Genomic DNA, 23113 nt, shown 5'->3' on the forward strand with positions numbered 1-23113 from the left:
ATGAAAGAACCTTAGTTATGTCCGTTAACTTCAATGGGTAGAGAAATTTGATTCTGTTGTGGGGTGTTCTAAAATTTATACACCACTTGGATCATAAACAAACAAACAAACCCCAAAGAGCATCTGTGGAGTTTTGCTACATGCCTCAAGCCTTCCAGAGGGGAAATAAGTATAGTTCTTTCTGTTTTTCCCTTTCTTCCTTGTTTATAAGTCGGGTTTCAGCTAGACAGAGTTTACAGTGATCAAGTACAAAACAGAAGTGTAGTATTAGCAAAAGTATGCAAATGAATGTGTAAGTTTATCTTACTATACAATGTTTTTGTAAGGGGGAAAAATGGTCATTTGTGGCTGCCAGTAACAGGTAGGCAGCCGTGCTGGTCTGCCATAGTCGAAACAAAATAAAATAAAAATTCCTTCTAGTAGCACCTTAAAGGTAAAGGTAAAGGTACCCCTGCCCATACGGGCCAGTCTTGACAGACTCTAGGGTTGTGCGCCCATTTCACTTAAGAGGCCGGGGACCAGCGCTGTCCGCAGACACTTTCCAGGTCACGTGGCCAGCGTGACACAAGCTGCATCTGGCGAGCCAGAGCCGCACACGGAAACGCCGTTTACCTTCCCGCTAGTAAGCGGTCCCTATTTCTCTACTTGCACCCGGAGGTGCTTTCGAACTGCTAGGTTGGCAGGCGCTGGAACCGAGCAACGGGAGCGCACCCCGCCGCGGGGATTCGAACCGCCGACCTTTCGATCGGCAAGCCCTAGGCGCTGAGGCTTTTACCCACAGCGCTACCCGCGTCCCTTCCAAGCACCTTAGAGACCAGCTAAGTTTGTTATTGGTATGAGCTTTCATGTGCATGCACACTTTTTCTGAAGCCAATCTGAAGAAGTGTGCATGCACATGAAAGTTCATACCAATAACAAACTTAGTTGGTCTCTAAGGTGCTACTGGAAGGAATTTTTAAAATTTTTGTTTTGGCTGTGGGTTAAATCACAGAGCCTAGGACTTGCCGATCAGAAGGTCGGCGGTTCGAATCCCTGCAACGGGGTGAGCTCCCGTTGCTCGGTCCCTGCTCCTGCCAACCCAGCAGTTTGAAAGCACATCAAAGTGCAAGTAGATAAATAGGTACTGCTCCGACGGGAAGGTAAACGGCATTTCCGTGCGCTGCTCTGGTTCGCCAGAAGTGGCTTAGTCATGCTGGCCACATGACATGGAAGCTGTCTGCGGACAAACGCCAGCTCCCTTGGCCAATAAAGTGAGATGAGCGCCGCAACGCCAGAGTCGGTCACGACTGGACCTAATGGTCAGGGGTCCCTTTACCTTTAGGCAGCAATATGCACTGCACAAGGACAACAGAGGTTGGAGCCATCATGAAGCAGGCTAAAAGAGCAAGGAAGCAGGCAGGTGGCCCAGACAGTCTCCCCATGATCATCACCACCACCTGCCTGCCCATTTGCATGCACACACAACAGAGTAAGGCAAGGCAAGTAACTGGGTGGGTCAGATTTCTGGACAAAATGTAGCAGAGAGTTGTGGTAGTGGAGTCAATGAGATGTGGGGTTGGCAGAGTTAGCAAGCAACGTGAGGAGTCGAAGCCTGTAGTAATAAATATATTTATTTAAGCAAGTGGAGGGTTCTAGATTTGTTTTGAAGTTTGCAAAGTCACAGAAGACATCAAATCAACACAACTCCCGGAGCTTACTTACAGTACTCGAGAACTCATTTTGATATTACGGTTTTGCGCAACGCTTATATACACAAACTGGAAAGAGAAATTTGCTCTACAACACGGAATAAATTTAGCCTCTGCTACCAAAAGCACACAGTGCTTAATATGATCTATTCTTAGGAAGATTAAACAACACTGATGTAAAGATCATGAGTGATTTACAAACCATTCTTCAAAGAAATGAATCAATATGAAATCTGTTCAGTATTACAAAGCCAGAGGCTTAACATTTTCACCAAAAATGCAAGTTGAAAATGTTTAAGTACATTTTGAGGGGAATGGGGTACTGCAGCGATTACTTTGAGATAGTTGCAATTACTCTTTCTAAAAAAGAATACGGCCTAGGCTCTGCATATGTTGCAACTCCATATGAGTGCAAGGAGTGCAAAAGGGGGCATTGATTGGATAATTCAGCAGTATGAGAATCTCAGTTTTTTCAAAGTAATAATAATAAAGAGTAGGTTACTAATCCTTATGGCTGTGAATGTATGTTTGAAAGTTTGCAGGTGAGATTTCGGCAGTCACCGGGGCAGTTTAATAAGATTTGCATTGGCTAGCGATATGGCAGCAGTGCCTTGCGCAACTCTTTGGCTTTCTAAATGGCAGGCAAAACCAGAAAAAAAGCATGCAGCACAGTGCAAATCACAGAACTATGCAAATTTACTTAGGTGGCAGGCTTTTCCTTTTCTTGGCACAGAATGTGGAACGTATACACAGCTCTGATGACGGCCGAATGCAATGCTCTGAATTCTACCATAGGATATTGTAAGGCATCCTATTCAAAACTAATACAACATAACCATCCTGGCAGTAATGACCTATCAAATCCCATGGCATTCTGGGTCAGCTATAGGCGGTGGAAGTGATGTGCTTGAGCAGAGTTAACACAAATAGCTCTTCCCAGCATCTTTATTGTCAGATGGCAACCCAACATCTGTCTGCCATATTAATTGTTGCCTGTGGACTATTTCGCACAGAATGAACTGTGTAAATGTGGAAAATACATGTGCAAACAACTTTGGTTGCTAAGGAGACAAGATTCAAAGTATAGTCAAAATAAGCCCCCCCCCCTATTTTTTTACAATGGGATGTATAACAAGGTCCTTTAACTGCAAAGCAAGTGGCTTTAAAGAATACTGTGATGTTTCTGAAGGACTTGATATACTATTGCTTTCGGCAATCCCAATGCAGGGCCTTATTTCTGTTAAATAAGCAAGATTGGCCACACTGGAGACTGTATAGTTATCAATCAATACTGATTGATATAAGTAAAACTGAGCTGTCCATAGATCACAGCCTCACAGCACCCATTTACATTACCAACTTAATACCGGCTTTATACCAATGCCACTATATGATTTCCCTGCAAATTTTAAGTGGGAGATATTGTTGAAAATTATGTGTTAATTCCCACTTCCCTCACAGAGCTAGTTCCCTGGGGGAAAGGAATGGCTATTAGTTTACAAGTCTATGTGATACACCCAATGTGATCTGATCTTAAAAAGCACACAAAACCAATATTGTGTGAACTGACCCTCCCATCCAATTTGTGCCATTACCAAAGATGTTTATCAGTAGGCATATGCTGCTGGTGGGACATTGAGAATGGAATATATGGGCTTAAAACATGTTACCCTCACAACTTGTGAGGCAGCTTAAGCCGAGAAATGGCCTGGATCATAGTTTTAAGCCTGGCATTAGAGTCACTCTTAAAAAAAAGTTTGGATATTTTATGGTTCTTCAACAGGGGGATCCGATGGCAGGCAGTTCTGACAGCATCCCCCCGAAATTAGATTTACATCCTGATAATAGGGATGTGATAGTGATGGTCATCTTCAGTCAGAAGAAAGACTTCTGGCCAGTCCCTCTGATACACGTCTGTGTAGCTTTCTTGGGAAACGTCTGAATTAAACTTGCACAACCTGTAAACGGTTATCTTGACTTCAAGAGAATATCCAAGGAGAAACAGTTCAACCTGTTAAGCAGAAAAGAATGAGAATTACACACTAGCAAACCATAATAAATTGAGTTTGTCGAGTGTGAACGTGACATTGATTTGGAATCATGTCAGCAATTAAAAGATGTAACTCAGACATTTAAAGGCTGTGAAGAAAAATACAATATAAAAACAAGTGGGAACCCATGAATAGAAGTTTCATGATGAGTGATCCCAAGCCTATTTTTTTTGTTCTATTTGTGACATGTAGGGTGGCATTCTATATCTGGAATATCTACTAAAACTCATGAAACTGACTGATATACCTCTGGAAATTTAAATCTGATGTGAGAAAAAACGTGTATGTGAATAAGCATTGTGAGAAGGTTTGGTGAGATTCCATTAGGGTTGTAAATGGCTGTTTTATTGAAGTAGCTCTAACTGTCTCTGGACTTCATTTAAAAATGCTGCTATATTCTTTTATTTCCTTGCAAGGGGTGATTTAAACTGTTAATTTATGGTTTTCTAACTCTCTTGTTAGCTTCTGTAAGCTTTCCTGCGGAAAAGATGGAGATATATGTTTCAAATAACTAGCAAGAGTAGAATTCAATTTCTTAAGAAAGAAAATGAGCTCCTTCATTTTAGAAAACAGTTACTAATCCAGGTGCCAAATAAGATAGGCTTGAAAGTGCATGGGGGATGTCTTGTGAAATCTCAGATAAAATAAATATGGCCAAATAAGGTTTCCACTGCTCAGGAGATGAAGCTTCAGGGCCCATGTATTTATTGTCCCTTCCTTGTGACTAGTAGAGATAGAAGAAACAGAAGCACAATTCAGGTTGCCTCTTGAAGAAAAAAATCTGGTTTTTTTGTTTTTTTACTGCACACAGCTTACCCTATCATTTGTTTTCTTGATGTATACAAAGATGCATTAACCTCATGAACCCATCCAAGTACTGCCATATTTGAAGCTTTTCTTGAATGCTACAGAATCGTTGGATTTAGTTTTTCCAGCTCATATTTACCTGATCGAGGCCTCTTCTCTCCCCTATGGCGTTCAGATGATTCATCATGTAGCTCAAAGGGTCCAAGGAGGTATCGCGTACAAAAAGCTGGTTAAAAAAACTCGGGAGGCACTCTTGCTTGTTGTTCAAGCATTCGTAGGCTTCTATTACTTGGTAGAGCATGATGAATTTTATGGCCTCGTACAGTTTGTGCTCCAAACTTTTGTCAGCAAAAAGGGCGTTGCACAAGTTCCCTCTTTCATATGGGTCTTTAATACTACTGACTTCCATCCACTGTAATGCACAGAACAACAAAAAGCAGAAGAGGTGGGGGCAAAAAGTTAGCTTGAGGAATAAACCAGTTAAATAGCAAGTAGCAGTTTTATTTTTAGCTGAAGTATTTAATATTGTATATACTAACAGCAAACTCAAATTCTCTGAATTCTGGTCCAAAATGGCACCAAGAGTAGGAGTAAGACACCAGCAAGCTGAGTGAAGCCCAAGGACAGCAGAATACCAAAACAAGAACATACAGTGGTACATCGGGTTAAGTACTTAATTCGTTCCAGAGGTCCGTACTTAACCTGGAACTATTCTTAACCTGAAGCACCACTTTAGCTAATGGGGCCTCCTGCTGCCGCTGCGCTGCCAGAGCACAATTTCTGTTCTCATCCTGAAGCAAAGTTCTTAACCTGAAGCACTATTTCTGGGTTAGTGGAGTCTGTAACTGAAGCGTATGTAACCTGAGGTACCACTGTACTATTAAGGTGGCAAAAAAGTAAATAAATCCCAAAATGGCCCAGTGAGGACTGAGCATGCTTGGTGGTCATGGAATGCCAACTGGCTGTGGAAGTAAAGAAAAGAAAATTGTGGGGAGAAGGAATGAAATGAAATACTGTGGAAGAGATGTGCAGGAACACTGTAAATATTTTGTACCTTGCAAGATTTTGTTACAGGTCCCACTTGCACACAGATAATGGTGATTCACAGGTGTAAAAGGTAGCTTGAAACACCTGTGGTTCAGCCACTCAGCTCTCAGCCATTCACTGCTCTGAGTAGTTGTCCTTAAAGGTGGGTTATCAAGCTTTAAAAACAAACGGTACCCTTTGACACAAGCCTTTATTTGATGCACTTAATCTCCCGCTTTTTAAAACCACATCGGTTCAATGAAATTTGTACATCACTGAAAACTCAATGCGGTGCCTTTTTGAGATACTCTGGTTCTGTAAAAAAGGTGTGAACGTTTTCTTCAGTAACTGTGAAGTAATAAGAATAACTCCACTCCCCATCCCATCAAAAAGTGTATTTTAATTCTATTTTGCAGGCCTGTAATATTAAATGTGAGGGACGCGGGTGGCGCTGTGGATTAAACCACAGAACCTAGGACTTGCCGATCAGAAGGTCAGCGGTTCGAATCCCCGTGATGGGGTGAGCTCCCGTTGCTCGGTCCCTGCTCCTGCCCACCTAGCAGTTCGAAAGCACATCAAAGTGCAAGTAGATAAATAGGTACCGCTCCGGCGGGAAGGTAAACGGTGTTTCTGTGCACTGCTCTGGTTCGCCAGAAGCGGCTTAGTCATGCTGGCCACATGACCCGGAAGCTGTACGCCGGCTCCCTCGGCCAATAAAGCGAGATGAGCGCCGCAACCCCAGAGTCAGCCATGACTGGACCTAATGGTCAGGGGTCCCTTTACCTTTAATATTAAATGTACCCTCTCCAATTAGATTACCCCCACTAATTAGTTGACTACAGTTTCTGTTAACTGATCTACAGATTAAACTAACTGAATGTTCTGCCTCCTTGCGCCTCAATTGTCTCCTTCCCATTTCGTCAGTGGTAGGACATCTGCTTTGTATGATGATCCCAGGTTCAATCCCAATCGCCTCCAGTTCGCGCTTAGAGAAAACCCTGCTTGATATCCTGGATAGCTGCTGCCAGTCAGTGTAAACAATATTGGGTGGGTTTCATAGACCAATGGACTGATATGGCAGCTTGCTATGTAAGGTTGTGGCCCTAATATTTCATCCATAGCACAGTGATAGTTTATAGTGACAATGAGCAATCCATCCATCCTGCTGATACCTTCCCACTCACCTGACTTCTCAACGTTTCAATACATCTACGCAATTTTCCCAATGTATTGGAGCCCGTGTACTGTTCTGATCCAAAACTATATTGCTGGATCCAGTTGCAGCCTTGCGAATAAAGAAGTTTCTCTGGGAGCTGAAATAGAAGAGAACATAACCAGTGGAGGAGTTCAGTGGGAATTATAGGATTTCGGTCTGAATGAAAGCATGGTGCATTGGGTACAGTGTCAGATTGGGACCTGGGAGACCCGGGGTTGAAATCCCAATTCGGCAATAATGCTAAGTAGTTGTTTTCAGCCTGACCTACCTCACAGGATTGTTGTGAGGATAAAACAGAAAAGGGAAGAACTATGTATACTACATTAATAATAAATAATAACAATAATAATAATAATTATAATAATAATTATAATAATAATTATAATAATAATTATAATAATAATATATGTACACACACACACACAGAGTGGTACCTCGGGTTACATACACTTCAGGTTACATATGCTTCAGGTTACAGACTCCGCTAACCCAGAAATAATACCTTGGGTTAAGAACTTTGCTTCAGGATGAGAACAGAAATCGTGCGGCGGCGGCGCGGCAGCAGCAGGAGGCCCCATTAGCTAAAGTGGTGCTTCAGGTTAAGAACAGTTTCAGGTTAAGAACGGACCTCCGGAACAAATTAAGTACTTAACCCGAGGTACCACTGTGTGTGTGTCCATCTGACTGGGTTTCCCCAGCGACTATGGGTGGCTCTCAACAGAATATTATAAACACAATAAAACATCATAAATTAAAAACTTCCCTTAACAGGGCTGTCTTCTAAAAGTCAGATAGTTGCTTATTTCCTGGACATTTGATGGGATGGCGTTCCACAGGGCGGGTGCCACTACCGAGTTCCCTGTAACCTCACTTCTCACAGTGAGGGAACCGCTAGAAGGCCCTCGGAGTTAGACCTTAGCATCCAGGCTGAATGACGGGGGTTGAGATGCTTCTTTAGGTATACTTGAGCTGAGGCTGTTTAGGGCTGAGAAGATCAGCACCAACACTTTGAATTGTGTTGGAAATGTGCTAATATACTAGATAATCATTCACTTTGCATATAATCATTTGTTTCAGGACGTACCTTTAGGACATCTGTTGCCTTTGTCCACGATGGAAGAGGAATACCTTGGCTGAAAATCTGGAACAACACAGCTCTCAGCACACAGTAGTTATCTCCCCTGACCTGCCGTACATATTTCACATGGTGTCTCCAAAACAACTCTTCATAAGCCTTAAAAGAAGAAGAGAGAAAATACCAAATTAACAAGGAATGGTATTTCTTGAATTTTGGATGGGGACAAATGATTGGCTGGAGCAGTTGATGGAGGACCATTCTAAAGGAGAACACCACAAGCAGCTCTACCATGAGGTAAGGTCAGGGGCTAAATTTTGGGTATCAGCAAGAGCAGCAGAATGGGTGGCAGTCAGAGCTGACCACTGGAACGCAACCCATGGGGAGAAAGTCCTCCAGTTCAATTCTCAATTAAGCAAATGGGAGCTGTGCAGCAGCACAGTTGTTGTCTCACAAAAGACCACTACATTTTCGGTGAATCTTGTGAAGGAGAGCTTCCCAATGGATTGTGCACCATGTTAATTAGTAGGGGGGGAATTAAAATTTTGTTATTAACTGAATTGATTTATTGAATCTTCCTCTAGTATGTGCAGAATTTAAGCTTTGTGGTAGTATATGTTTGTTTTTGGCAAGGAGGAGGCAGGTATGATGGTGGCAGAAGAGGTGGGGTCACAGAATTTTCTGCTTTTCAAAACTGAAAGCCAGCGGATATGTATGTATCAAATATGCGCATCATCACATCAAGAAGCTCATGCCAGCAGCTGGAAATATGGGCGAGTGGGAGTTACTAGATAATAAAATATTTTAGCTCTGTGTCTGTTTTGTGATAAAGCACACCTTATTAAATTTTCTAATACAGTGGTACCTCGGGTTACATACGCTTCAGGTTACACACTCCGCTAACCCAGAAATAGTGCTTCAGGTTAAGAACTTTGCTTCAGGATAAGAACAGAAATCATGCTCCGGCGGCGCGGTGGCAGCAGGAGGCCCCATTAGCTAAAGTGGTGCTTCAGGTTAAGAACAGTTTCAGGTTAAGTACGGACCTCCGGAACGAATTAAGTACTTAACCCGAGGCACCACTGTACCTGAATGGCCAAGATTCCAGACACTGAGAATATTTCATTTTCCTTCTCCTGTGTTCTGTCTCCTTCACTGCAATGCGATATATGGGAACTAACCATTAGACAGCCATTGCAGTATATTACCCCAAGGACCGCCTCCCCACGTATGAACTGATCCAGACCCAGCGATTAGAATCTGAGGCCCTTCTTTGTGTGCCTCCCCCATGAGAAGTCTGTAGGGTGGCAACATGAGACTGGGCCTTTTCTGTGGTGGCTCCCCTCTTGTGGAATGTGCTCCCCAGGGAGGCTCATCTGGCGTTACATATCTTAAGGCACCAGGTGAAAACGTTTCCTCTTCCCCCAGAGCTTTGGCTAATTAAACAACCTGTGGCCTTTTAAACTGGGGGGGGGGGGTATTGCTTCATTTCTTATTAAGTTACATATATTTGTGTCTTTACACTGTAAATTGCCTTGTGATCCTCGAATGAAAGGCCAGTATATACGGAAAACTTAATAAATAGATGATAATTTCCTCCCTGCTTTGAAAATGGCACAGGGGTCGGTCATGCTGAAATTTTAATTTGCAACAGGGAATTGTGTTCTCTATGCAGGTGCCCAAACTCATTTTGGTATCTCGGGCATTCAGCAGAGATTCTGTGTTAAAAATATAGAAAACCGAAGGCCAAGCAAGCAAGCTGATCTTTGCTCGGTCATCCATGCAGTGTGTCCATTTCCGTATTAGTAGCTCACCCCTCTCATTCTTAGTCTTACCTTTCTCATGTGTTTGGCCCGCTCTGTTTCTTCTTTCCATTCTTTTGCACAGTAGCCAAGCAAATCAGCTTCAGCCGAAACACCTTGGTTATCTAAGTATAAGTGCAGGTATCAGTTAATAAAATGCATCTGTTTAAGATTATATGATTTCCCCCCCAAAAACAACATTAACACAGTACTGCATATATTACTTGTGAATTTTCTCTGCAGGTATCTGCTCCACCTGAAAGCCAAACAGCAAGAACAGTAGTCAGAAAGTCTGCATCAAGTAAGCACTGTTTAATAATAATAATAATAATAATAATAATAATAATAATAATTTATACTGTTGGAAGCTGGTGAGCAGGAGGTTTGTGAATGACTGAAGGAAGCACTTCATTGTGTAACACAAAAACAAATATAGTTCGCTACCACAAGAAATGGTAAATGGCCACTAGCTTAGATGGCCCTTCAGAAAGGATTAGGAAAAATGAAAGCGCTATAAAGAAGTATTTGCCCTGATGGCAAAATGGAGTCTCCATGTGGAATTTCCTGCTACTGCTATTCAGGCTGCCCAATGCTCTCTATTTCAAATGTCCAGGCTGCGAGGACCATTGTTTATGTATCCAAAATGGCAGCACCGGCTCACTAGAGGTTGGGGTAGGGGGAATTTTGATATTTGCAGAAGTACTGTACTTTTCCATGTATAAGACTAGGTTTTTTTCTTTAAAAATTACGCTAAAAGGTGGAGGTCATCTTATACATGGGTAGTGCATAGGGTGGACGTTTGATTGGTTGCTGCTGTGGCTGTCAGTGGCTATTGGGCGTGTTATTGGTTGATGGCTAGTGTTGATTTGTTGACACTGTGGCAATTGGGTGGGCAATTGACAGCTTCTTCCAGCGAGGGGACAGACGGGAGGCAGATTTTGCGCCGCATGTGGGTGAGTGATTTTCGGCAATTCCCCCTAAAAAAATTTCAACAACCCTGGGTAATCCCCCCCCCAAAAAAACTCAACAACTCTGTGCCATCTCCCCCCTTCTTAAATTTTAGTCCCCCGAAACATGAGGGCATCTAATACACAGAAAACGGTATTTAAAAAATGGAGGGAATGCTGAGAGGGAAATCAAATGGAGCAGAGTAGCTGGACTGCTGAACAGCATCAATCCACACTACAATGTTGGTCCGTCTTGTACCTCTGAATACCAAACCTTGGAAGCTGGCAGAGATACCTGGTTCCCTGCTCTTAGACTAGAAGGACTCATGATCTGTTTTAGCAAGGCTGTTACTTGGTTCCAATGCTGGGCTGGGAAAACCTACTTATGCAGCCCTCCGCGTCATCTGAATCTCTGGACACTGCGCACCCAACTTCTAGCTTTCCAGACTGCTCCAATTGGTAATTGTCTCCTCTTTCTGTGTGTGTTTGTATGTGCATGTAGGGGGGCAGCTGCATTGCATGGGGTTGTCTAGATCAGGGATGTCCAACTTCCAAGAGACTGCGATCTACTCCCACTAAAAAAAACAACAGGCAGCGATCTACCCATTGTATTGACCAAAGTTGTTGAGCTTATTTTGGGGGGAAGGAGCTGGGTTGTGTTTTTTTTTTTTTTTTGCAGGGGTGTGTGTGCAATCAATAAGGATCATGCGATTGACCACAATCGACCAGGGACGCCCGCGATCAACCTGTTGGACATCCCTGGTCTAAATAATACTCGGGTCTCTTCCCACTCTACAATTCCATGGTTCTATGCATGTGCACATATGAGAGAAAAGGGATGGGGAAGGATGACACAGAGGAAAACTATGCAATCCTGCAAACTCTGCCCACCATAATATCTGGCTGCACTGACCATTGATTGTGCTTTCCCTCCCACCCATTGACTTTAACCATGGGCCAGCGGCACTTCAGAGGAAGAATTACTCCATAAAACCTACCATTTTAGCAAATGAGCAATATATGTATAGAGTTGCCTGCAACACCACAGAGCAGTGGCAAGAAGAGTCATGGTTAATGCAAACTGTCCCTTTACAGCTTGCAACATGTAGGGGTGATTGACAGCTCTGATCCAAGAGGGTACATCATTCTATCCTAAAAACAGGAAAAAAAGAATTATTATTAACCTTCATTGTTTTTATATATTGCCAAAGTAATTCTTCTTAAATGTTAGGTTTATTAATTCCTCAGCACTACAGTGGTACCTTGTTTTGAGTCCGGGATCCGTTCCGGAGCCCCGGATGCTCAACGAAGCGCCTCTCTGCACACACACGCGGAGCGATTTAGCGCTTCTGCGCATGCGTGAGCTGCAAACCCAGAAGTAACCCATTCCGGTACTTCTGGGTTTGCCATGGACGTTCTCCGAAATGACGGTCGACGGGGCGGACATTCGCGGAGGTATTACTATATTATCAATGCGACAATACAACCATTTCAGAGTCCCCTACCATACAACAGCATACCCTCACTTCTTCCTAGAAAGCACAGAGCAATGAACCCCCCTGCCCTGCCCCACCATATTAATGACACATTCGTAACTAACAAAACATCAGGCAGTCAGGAAAACAGAAGCAGTATTTACAGATCAGGGACCCTGTTCAGATTTTCCCAGTCCCCCGCTTTTTTAAAGAAGAAAAATGGTGCAAAGGAAATCTTTTGTTTTACTGTTGGCAGTTCATGCCATTTTGTAAACAAAAAGTGGAAAAAAGAAGCCTGTACAGTGGTACCTCGGGTTAAGTACTTAATTCGTTCTGGAGGTCCGTTCTTAACCTGAAACTGTTCTTAACCTGAAGCACCACTTTAGCTAATGGGGCCTCCTGCTGCTGCCATGCCGCCGGAGCATGATTTCTGTTCTCATCCTGAACCAAAGTTCTTAAACCGAGGTACTATTTCTGGGTTAGCGGAGTTTGTAACCTGAAGCGTATGTAGCCTGAAGCATATGTAACCCAAGGTACCACTGTACTTGCAACTGAGAAGTCACGAAACTGAAATAAGTCAACCAGCCAAAAGACTGACCACAAGGTTGAGAAACGGCTCTCTTGGAAGGTGGTGGACTCTCCTTCCTTGAAGGTTTTAAAGCAGTGGTTGGATGGTCATCTGTTACGGATGCTTTAACGGAGATTCCTGTATTTGCAGGGGGTTGCACTTAGATGACCTTTGGGTTTCCCTCCAATCCTACAGTTCTGATTCTATAAACCATTCTGCGATGAAGGTAGCAAGCCTAGTGTCAGCCTCATTTTCGAAAAGGACTTCCTTAGCTCTGTTTTTCTCAGATCTCACATTTTAGGTCTCCCCATGACCACCATCAGGCATTTTAGCTGAAACGTCAAATTGGAGACAGTTGCTAGTGTGGAATGTTTAAAGGCTGCGAGAAGCTCGTTTGGTCGCTTGCCCTGCCTCCCATCACTTCCAGGTAACTCAAAATCAGAAAGGAAGCTCATCATCTCTAAACATTTCATTCTACCCCCTTTGCCCTTCCATTTCCTGAGAAATGACCTCCGGCTTTAAGACAGGCACCCTAAAAAAAATTGAGGGGTTACTTTAAATAACCATGTTTTCCCTCAATAAGTTTACTTCGCTGCTGGCATCAGTGCAGAAGGTCAGTTTGTACCTGATAGAAGAAGAAATACCTACATTTACCTCTGTACTGCTGGATGCAAATGCCTGTCTTGATTGCTAATGTTCCAAAAAGCAACATCATTGATAGCTGTCTGCTTATAAAACAGTTGTCTAAATATAGGGCAACAAAAGCACGCCTTGCCAAAAGAAGCCTTACAGTTTCTTTATGCAAAGTTTTGCCATTGCTTCATCCAGCTCATTACACGGATGGACTGCAGCTCTCTAGGGTTTCAGACATTTGAATGCAAGGCATGTGCTCTTCCAAAGAGATACGGCATTTCCCTCGCCTCATTAACTTGGCAAAGGCAGAAGTAAATCATTCAAATCAGGGTGTCTTTATTGATGCAGTCCTGGTGCATTAATGGTGGACTCATACTGGACTGTCCACACATCCATTCTGCTTTATTAGTTGTCCTGCGATGCTTCCCCAATGTTACCACTTGATTTCTGTCTGGATGGGGGTGCTCTTTCACTGTAGCCCAGTGAAAGCAGGACAAAACCCAAGCAAAACACCAGAACATTTGTCGTATGAAAAGTCCCCAGGGATTCAGTAGGGCATGCACTGATTAGAAATGAAGTAGTATGCCCATCCCGAAATTTTTGAAGGCTCAAATAGGATCATGTATAATGACTCCAACATCATCACAAGCATAAATCACTATGTGTGTAGAATAGAAAGGATGTCTGGGGAGTCCCTAAATTTCAAACTGTGTGTAACGTGCAAAGGTAAAGGGACCCCTGACCATTAGGTCCAGTTGTGGCCGACTCTGGGATTGCGGTGCTCATCTTGCTTTATTGGCTGAGGGAGCCGGCATACAGCTTCTGGGTCATGTGGTGAACCAGAGCAGCGCACGGAAATGCCGTTTACCTTCCTGCCAGAGCAGTACCTATTTATCTACTTGCACTTTGACATCTTTCAAACTGCTAGGTGGACAGGAGCAGGGACCGAATCGCAGGGATTCAAACCGCTGACCTTCTGATTGGCAAGTCCTAGGCTCTGTGGTTTAACCCACAGCGCCACCCACGTTCCTTATGTGTAACGTGTAGAGGTTGATAAATCAGGTTAAAAATATACGCATTGCCTTTCAGACTTTCAGAAGAGGCCTTATCTTCGAGCTGTGGTGGGGAGCGGGGGTGCCAACTTGAAAAAAATATTGGTACATAATTGATCACAAGACATGGTGTGCACACACGCCATTTGAATGTGAATGCCCATCAACCTGGGGGGGGGTGTCACAGCCTCCTCAAATATTTTATTGGGGGTGGGTGAAGAGACCATGGCCTCTAGGAGTTGGTTCCTATGGGGGGGGGACCTGTGGCCCTCCATATGCTGCTGGACTCCAACTCCTATCAGCCCCAACTAACACAGTCAATAGCCAAGTATTATGGGAGCTGTTGTCCAATCACAATGGGAGTGCCGCAGGTTCCCTTTCTCTGTCTTTGAGGGAAATGCACAGGACTGAGGTGCTTTAGCTACACCTGTCAGAAAGGGAGCGGTCTAGAAAGCCTGGACTTTGGATTCTGATATTTCATAGGGAGGAACAGAAACTACAAAAGCCTGCCTATTTTGACTGAGCATTTGCATGCCACACCCAAGCTCACTTCTTTTCTTTAAAGGCTTCTATAAGGTGCCCACTAAAAGTCTGTTAAAAATCCTGCAGCTGTTTAATATTAGGGGTTCGGTATCTCCACACTTCTTGCCCCTAAGGCTGATTTTCTGCTCCAGCACTCAAACTTGCAACATTCTGTAGCTTTTCTTCAATTGCATGGGCTGATCCTGTGTGGAATGTCCCTGTGCCAGAAGCGTCTACAATGGTACCTCGGGTTAAGAACTTAATTCGTTCTTGAGGTCTGTTCTTAGCCTGAAACTGTTCTTAACCTGAAGCACCCCTTTAGCTAATGGGGCCTCCCGCTGCCGCACGATTTCTGTTCTCATCCTGAAGCAAAGTTCTTAACCCGAGGTAATATTTCTGGGTTAGCAGAGTCTGTAACCTGAAGCATCTGTAACCTGAAGTGTATGTAACCCGAGGTACCACTATATAAACGTTTATTGCGTAGGACATGGAGAGCAAGTGTGGTTTCCTCCAGATGTTGTCAACTGCAACACGATCAATTGTCAGGGATGATGGGAGTTAATAACCCAACACAATGGCTACCCCTGGGTCTGGCATATGGCAATGCATGTTCAAAGTGACAACTTCTACTGCATTGAAAACTACCGTTTTATTTTAAGGTGTTTTGTAAACAAACAACCTAAACCTTATTTTGGAAACTCTGAGTTCTTCCACTGTGTGACAGCAGCATAACACAGAACTGATAGTATCGAGGCACAGTTCTGCAGAATCTCTTTGGGGAAATGGTTGTAGCTTAGAGTGACAGAGTTCATGCTTTTTATAAAGAATGTCCCAGATCAATACTTAGCATCTTCTGCTAAAGGATCGGGTGGAGGGCGCAGACCTGAATGGGACCTCAGAGAGCCACTGCCAGAGTAGACAGCCCAGGCATTAGCAATGGTATAAAGTAGCTACATCCTCATTTACAATAACCCTTACAACATATGCACATTTAACTTGTGTGCATTCAGCTTTACACACTTGATAATTTTTTTAAAAAAAATTAAAGTGGCGAGGTTTCGTGAAAAATGATGTTGGCAATCCCACCTGCCATTGAACCCAACAGGTTTTGACTATACACAATTTTGGCTTAAGGCACAATCCCTGGAATGTAACTCCCACATAAATTGCGGGCTTATTGTATACTAATAGCAAACTCCATTATCCAAGTGTGGATCCTCATGTAGTCAAAATCCTACTAGCTACACACATGAGGGAAGTTTCAGGCAGGTTTGGGGGAACCTTCAAGGTTTCTAGGCATACTAAAAACTTTGATGGAAAAAGTACCCTAAGAGGGGGACTCCAAACCAAAGCAACGAGGGCTGAGCATGAGTGTGCCACGGAATGGTGGCTGACTGTTGAGAGAGGGATAACATAAAACCAGTGAGGGGCTAGCCTGTTTTTCTGGTTGGTTTGCACTCTACCCCACTGCTACACAAGAGCTCTGAGCAAAACTTGAGTTTTGAGGCTTACTGGGATGGATTCCAAAATGATAATCTAACAATAGTGATGAATTTAAGCAAACAGCTTCCTAATACACAGCTCTTTCTTTCAGGCCAAATCAGATGTGATGTAGAATATCTGTGAATGAGATCTCCCACATTATTTATTTTTTTAAGGACTGACAGCAACTGCATGGGGCCCCAATCGGGATTGGGAAATGGGGGGAGGTGTTAACTCTCCCCTCTCAATTAAAACCACCCCCTGAAGCTGCTATTTACTTGTGGGCAGAAATATAACAGGTACCCATTCTGCTGCCAGCCAGTGCTCTACACTGCCCTGCGAGTGTGAGTGCGCAAAAGAATGAAATAAGCAATTGCGACCCACATTAGGATACCACAGACATTTGCATCCTCGATCACATGCAAAACAATGTGTGAGGATTAGTCTCTAGCCACAATGCCTTTTAGACAGCTTTTCTTTCTCACCCCTGCCTCAAGTCTTAACTTCTACTGTAAAGAGGTGGTGTAGTTCATTGCCGACTTAGAATGATAAGAGTTAGGGAAGACCCCGAGGATCCAACCCCCTGCAATGCAGGAATATGCAGCTGCCCAATTTGGGCATCGAACCTGCAACCTTGGCATTATCAGCACCAGGCTCTAAACAGCTGAGCCATCCAACTTGTATGAGAAGTAAGAATGTCTCTGGCCTTGAACTTTTCCCTATTTTCCATTTTTGGCACATAACGCCTAGTGCCAAACGCTCTTGAGTCTAAAAGCAAATGTTCCCACCCCCTTCTCCATGCAATCTGATAAAATAAAAACCTAGCAACGCACCCACCCCCTACCCCCCCTTGTCCAAAACTCAGCCGCGCACCTATACACAAAGGCGACGCGTAAAAAGTCTCTGCCTGGAGCGCTTTTGCGCGCGGGCAAAAAACCAGGCGCTTCCCGAGGTTTCCCAGCGCACAGGTCAGGCAGCAAAAAAAAAAAGGGGGGGGGGCTTTGCTGGGAGTTGCCGAGGAAGTATGGAATCGGGGCCCTCAGCTACATCTGCTTGTGGGGAAAGGAAGCCCAAGAGCTGGGCGCGCCAGACAGAGAAGGGAAGTGCAGAAAGAGAGAAGTAAGCGCTGCCTTCCGCTGTTTGCGTAATTGCGCGCAGCCAGCGCCCCTTCCTCACCCCGGGTCTTGCTCTCGGAGAAGAGCCGCTGACAGCGGACTGGTCTTCCTTACCGCCTCCGCAGCTGCTCGGGCCTCTTCTTGCCTGCGGCGCACTCAGAGGGCGGTCGCGGGTGAGTGGAGGCGGCAGAAAGGAAGGGAGAAGGCGCGACACCAAACTCACTCCGCCCGCTGCTGGCGGACACAAAGGCGACACCGGCCACGCCTCTGGAGGCTGGCGGCCCGGGCAGGAGAGACGCCCCGATGGCCAGAAAAGCCCTCGCGGAGTAACAGCCCACTTTCTCTTCTCCCTTTCTCTTGGTGCTGCTGGAGTCGAAGCGCACTTGGGCATTGTAAAGGCGAGGTTACAAGTAGATGTAAGGGCAAGGAAGCGAGAAGCAAGAGAGGAAAGACTGCCATTGATTCTTGAATTGGTCCTGGCCGTGTTTTGGAAGGAAGGCATGAGAAGGGAGGTATTCCACAATTTTTGTGAAGGCAGAATCGCGCACTGCATCCAAACCATACTGCAACCTCACCAGCCCCGCCTTCCGTTTAAAAAAAATGTTTGTGTTGGGTTTGACAGGCTGCTGGACACAGCTTGTTGAAAAGCCGTTTTTCTTTTTAAAGTAATGAGCCTAGGTTTTGTGAAATGCACTGCATGGTACTACTTTGACATCCACATTCTGAAAACGTTGTGCAAGATGAGAAAGAGGAGCCGATGAAGGGCCTTTAGGTGTTAGCAGTCAAAAGTTATTTTGTTCCTGCTGCAGCAGTTTCAGAATAAATGCACATAACCAGCTCAAAGACTTCTGAAAACACAGCCTGCTCAGCAGAAAAAGCCCTACAGTACATGAATTCTGGCCAACTGGTCACTAGAACAATTCATAGCCCTGATCTGAATAAAAGCTTATATTAGAGTCTGCAGTTATAGCAGAAAGAGCCACTCTGAGCAATATGCTTATGGGGGATCCCCCAGGATTTGCTTTTTTGCAGGGTGGAGGAATAAGTAAATACTCCAGATACATAACCAAATACGATTAGCATCAGATTACAGGTCTATCATTTCTGGTAGGTCTGGAGGCTAAGCAGTAGCCAGGCCTGATTGCCCCATCTAAAACAAATTTGAACACGGAGCAACACTGGACTACAGTTCAGGACTGTGTTGTGCACCTGTTTAGCTGGGGATAGTGGCGTAATAACACAAGTTGGATTGCAGCAATTACTTTACCAGGGAAGACCAAAAATGGCTATAAAACGAGTCAATAAGTTTCTTCTCTGGACAATGGGTGTGTCCTTCTCAACTTCTCTTTGTTCAAGTGATTAGTTGGCCAATTGCTTTCCTGACATTAGTCGTTACCATGATTTCATTCGCTGGGTAAACACATTGACTTGGGGAAATAGGTTAGTTTGTTAGAAAATGAACGGGCATGATAGTTCTTGCATATTTTGCCAATTATTTTAGGTTCTACAATGGCAAGAGTTGCTTTATAAAAAACATTTCATTAAGAAATCTGGGAATCCAGAGATGATAGCTAATCCAGGAGGGGCAACTGCCCGCCCCCCGTGCGCATTGTACATGCTGATAATTTAGCAAACAAACAGCAGCCCAAATAATTTTCTTCAGGAAATAACTGCCAAACCATTTGCTTCAGTAGTCCATAAAAAAGCAGGACAGAAGTAATGCAGAATGACCTAAACTACTTGGTTTTTGAATGGTGGAGATTTAAGAACAACAGTCTCAGAGGCGGAAAATGTTATTTGAAATTGGCCTCTAGTTTGTATGGCTGTAAGGTAAAGCTAAAGGGACCCCTGACCATTAGGTCCAGTTGTGACCGACTCTGGGGTTGCGGCGCTCATCTCGCTTTACTGGCCGAGGGAGCCGGCGTACAGCTTCCGGGTCATGTGGCCAGCATGACTAAGCCTCTTCTGGTGAACCAGAGCAGCGCACAGAAACGCCGTTTACCTTCCCGCCGGAGTGGTACCTATTTATCTACTTGCACTTTGACGTGCTTTCGAACTGCTAGGTGGGCAGGAGCAGGGACCAAGCAACGGGAGCTCACCCCGTTGCGGGGATTCGAACTGCCGACCTTCTAATCGGCAAGTCCTAGGCTCTGTGGTTTAACCCACAGCGCCACCCGCGTCCCTTGTATGGCTGTAATATACATCTATATAGCTTGTGTTGCATTGAAACCTCATATTTTATCCAATGTAATATCCTATCTTTTCGGGTGCATTTTGTATCTGGCTGGTAGCTATTGAAAATAGTGTTGCAAAAGTTGGACTCCACCCTCAGCGTGTGGCAAGATTCCAGGCCCTCACCAAGGGTCTGTGTTGCTGTGAGAATCAAGACATGGTGGGAACTGTCATGCCTTTAGAAATGTGTTTTAATCACACATATTTAGACCTTTAGTCTACATAGAGGGTGTCCAGATCTTACAGCATGGCCCACTCAAGTGAGGCTTGTTCCCCACAGCAGTGCAACACTGGAGTCCAAGGCATCTCTCCCAACCTGCCGTCAGCCAAAATGGTTCTACCCCTTTTCCAGCTATTTCAAGCCTCCTGTCAAAAGCCCCAAACTCTTCCTGTGACTCCACACCTAGTTATCCTGGCAACCGTCCAAATCTACTGCCTCTGTTCACACCTCAAGCCAGTGGGGAAGGACAGTTCTCTTGCATTGCCAGTGGTCCTCAATGGCCCCGTATTTTGCTTTAAATGGCCCTAGCCTGGCCAGGTCATTTTGCAAAAGCTAGCCCAGGAATTCCTCTGCAGCTTCTATTATCCCTTCGCATCCAAAATAATCAAAATCCTACCCTTTATTAATTCCTAGGGTATAGCTCCCACCCCCCAATTCATAACAATAGAATGCTTGATAGTTCAAATGTAAGCCACTGTGTCAGGTGCAGAGAATCTGTGGCCCTGCAAATGTTGATGGACTACAAATGCCATCATCCCAGACCACCTGGGACTGATGGGAGTTGACAGCCTCAACAGAACTGGAGGAAACCATGTTCTTCATCCCTGTGCTATATATTTGATTATGGAAAAGAGTTTCCAGGAAATGCAGTATTTTACATGTACTGCTATGGGAAAGGCCATATTTTGCATCTGTTCCATAAACAAATCACAAGGTACAGCTTTTTAAAAAGTCAACACACACACATACCAATCGTCAGAGGTGAGTGGCACAAGTCTCTATTATTAAAAAATACTCTGCCACAGCTTTGGTTAAAGAGTACTGTCTCTTCTTAGGGAGTCTGGAAACTTCCAATTGTCAGAGCGTCCCAATATTCACCTGTGAAAGACTGGAAGATCAGCCAGTTGACACTTCTGTCACTATCAGGAAGTTTGGCTGTGCTTTTCCTAAGTTGTTCTTCCAGTTCACTGGAATGAGTGCAGAAGAACTTCCCAGTAAGATGCAACACAGATCATTGGCGTCTACCTTGCTGCCTCTAATAGTAGCCCAAAATCCCACCTTAGTTCACAGTAGGGCAGGTACTGATCAGCGTTAAAAGCCTAGAAGGTTTTTCACGTCCAGATCTAGAAATTACAATTCTTGTCGATAGCCATCTCTTCAGTTGTCGGGAGCTTTCAAGACAAATCTTTAACGGAAGTGATTCAGGCCTGGTGAAACTTGAGTATCATCAATTGCTGTCAAGTCACTGTGGCCCAGATACTACTTAAACTTTTGGGACACTGGAGATATAGACAGAAAATGGACGTGTTGCTCCTTGTGGAGGCAGATATATAGAGTGAGCCGACTGTTCCCTTAAGTTGGAGTGTGGCAGCCACTATGAAACATTACATGCAAATCTATGTAGCTAAAATGTACAAATGAAACACAGACTTCCAGGTCAACATTTATTTTCCAAGTAACTCCTGCACAGAACAACATGCTCACATTTTGCTTTTATGAGATGTTGCCTGTGGATCAAATACCAATTACCATAAAAGGTGGCCGGCGAGGCTTTCAGCGCTGGTGCAAACACGTTGCGCAACTGATTGATGTATCTAGATTTATAATTAACTTTACCCTACATGGCTGCCACTGTGGCTTACAGTGAGGCAAAGCAAAACCAACATCTTGAGCAGTTTAAAATCAAAAATAATTTTTTTAAAAAAGCAATTCAGGATCTGCCCTCGATTTCCTGTTTGCAAGAAAATAAACTCTAAGGGGCTCAACAGCCTTGACAGAAAAAGGGAATTGTTTTTGGTGAGCCTATCTTGGGAGGAGGTTTCCCCTAAAGTCTTATTTGTAGTGCCAAACAGCCCTGTCTTTTCTGCCCCTGAGGTGGAAGCAGCAAATGTGGGAGGGCTCTCACTAAAGACCAAGGGGTAAAGCTTGCTCTTACTCCAGGGTAAGGGTAATATTTCACTAACCCACCCTCCACATAGATATGAAAGTCCTAAGTGCACCTATTATAATAGCATTTAAATAACTTTTTGGGACTGCTGTGAGTTTAGCTGTCTTGTTTTTATTTCCTCCTTCTGTTTTTAGACTATGTTGGATTGTATGCAGTATTAGTTTCTATGATTTTATGATCATTAAAAAAATAATTATGATCATTTTTAAAATTTTGACTGGAAGCAGCTGAGACAGCTTAGGTTTTTCAGTAGCATATATAGGTTCTAAACCAGCCAACCAAGGAGAAGGCTTAGCAAATACTTATTTGGTGTTCTCATTTTCTACATGCAGGTAGTATTTTTTGAATTATTATTTTTTGGCAAGGGGAGTTTGAAGCATGAAATCCTCTATGTACCTTCTGAAATGGTACATGCATACCTGCTGCTGGATGAGGTCAATGAGCCCAGTTAAGTCTTGTTTCCCACAATCAGGGCATGAGGAAAAGCCAGGAAAGGGTTTACCACTTGATTCTCTTTAAACTAGCTCTCAGTGACATGAGAAGAATGCTTTTCCATCAACAATTTTTAGTTTATTTCCGGCTTACCAAACACCTCACGCTGCACTACCAAGAGAAGGCAAAATATATCCTTGCTCTCCAACACACATGCACATACATCCATACACAAAACCATCTCTCAATACCACTATGGTGATTAGCTTTTAACCTGAGTTTCTTAGCCAGTACAAGGCTGGCCAGCAAACACTAATAGCGCTCAGCAACAGACATCTCAACCGCCCTATAAGACTTTCATTTGGCTAGTAAAAAATAGTGTTGTATGATAACCAATGGTGCTTCTGCCTGGGGGTGGGGGAAGAAAACACCACCCAAAATTTTACACTTATGTACAAAATACTGGACTACATACCCATCCTTAGCATCAAATATGGTAATATTCACCTGCAAATGTGTACCTAAACAACTGTGTAATGCTACAGATTAAAAATCTCAAGAGTTCTTAACATACACACCATTTCAGCTCCAGGAACTCGCCCCTTTTTTTCTGCTGAACTAACAATCTTCACTTTTGTCAACTCATCTTCTACTTGCCGTATCGTTATCCTGGTTGTCCAACTGTTCAAAACATCTCTAAATCCTCTCAATTGGAAGCTGAGCGAAAGATCTTTCGAGCTAGAATTCTTTGCCCCCTTTAATTCAATTGCTCATTGCCACAGAAAGCCGCCTTTTCAGAAACAGATAATCTTTACAGACTGAACA

The 23113-nt window shown here is 43.9% G+C and overlaps 1 protein-coding gene across 3 annotated transcripts; it reads right to left on the minus strand.

The window, feature by feature from the left end:
• Positions 1-1592: 1592 nt before the first annotated feature.
• OTULINL (OTU deubiquitinase with linear linkage specificity like) lies at positions 1593-22886 on the minus strand. Of its 3 annotated transcripts, none has more exons than XM_028737954.2 (8): positions 22867-22886; positions 11608-11761; positions 9887-9918; positions 9696-9787; positions 7873-8022; positions 6757-6885; positions 4686-4958; positions 1593-3699 (listed from the first exon to the last, which is right to left on the minus strand). In XM_028737954.2, exons 2-8 carry the CDS (start codon positions 11712-11714, stop codon positions 3520-3522), a joined length of 963 nt encoding a protein of 320 aa, XP_028593787.2. In that variant the 5' UTR covers positions 11715-11761; positions 22867-22886; the 3' UTR covers positions 1593-3519. The 3 variants fall into 3 exon arrangements, with proteins under 3 accessions (XP_028593787.2, XP_028593784.2, XP_028593786.2); XM_028737951.2 differs by lacking the exon at positions 22867-22886 and adding an exon at positions 17571-17726; XM_028737953.2 differs by lacking the exon at positions 22867-22886 and adding an exon at positions 12683-12853.
• Between the last annotated feature and the right edge of the window lie 227 nt (positions 22887-23113).

The sequence above is a fragment of the Podarcis muralis genome, chromosome 8 (assembly GCF_964188315.1).
Source record: "Podarcis muralis chromosome 8, rPodMur119.hap1.1, whole genome shotgun sequence".
Lineage (NCBI taxonomy): Eukaryota > Metazoa > Chordata > Lepidosauria > Squamata > Lacertidae > Podarcis > Podarcis muralis.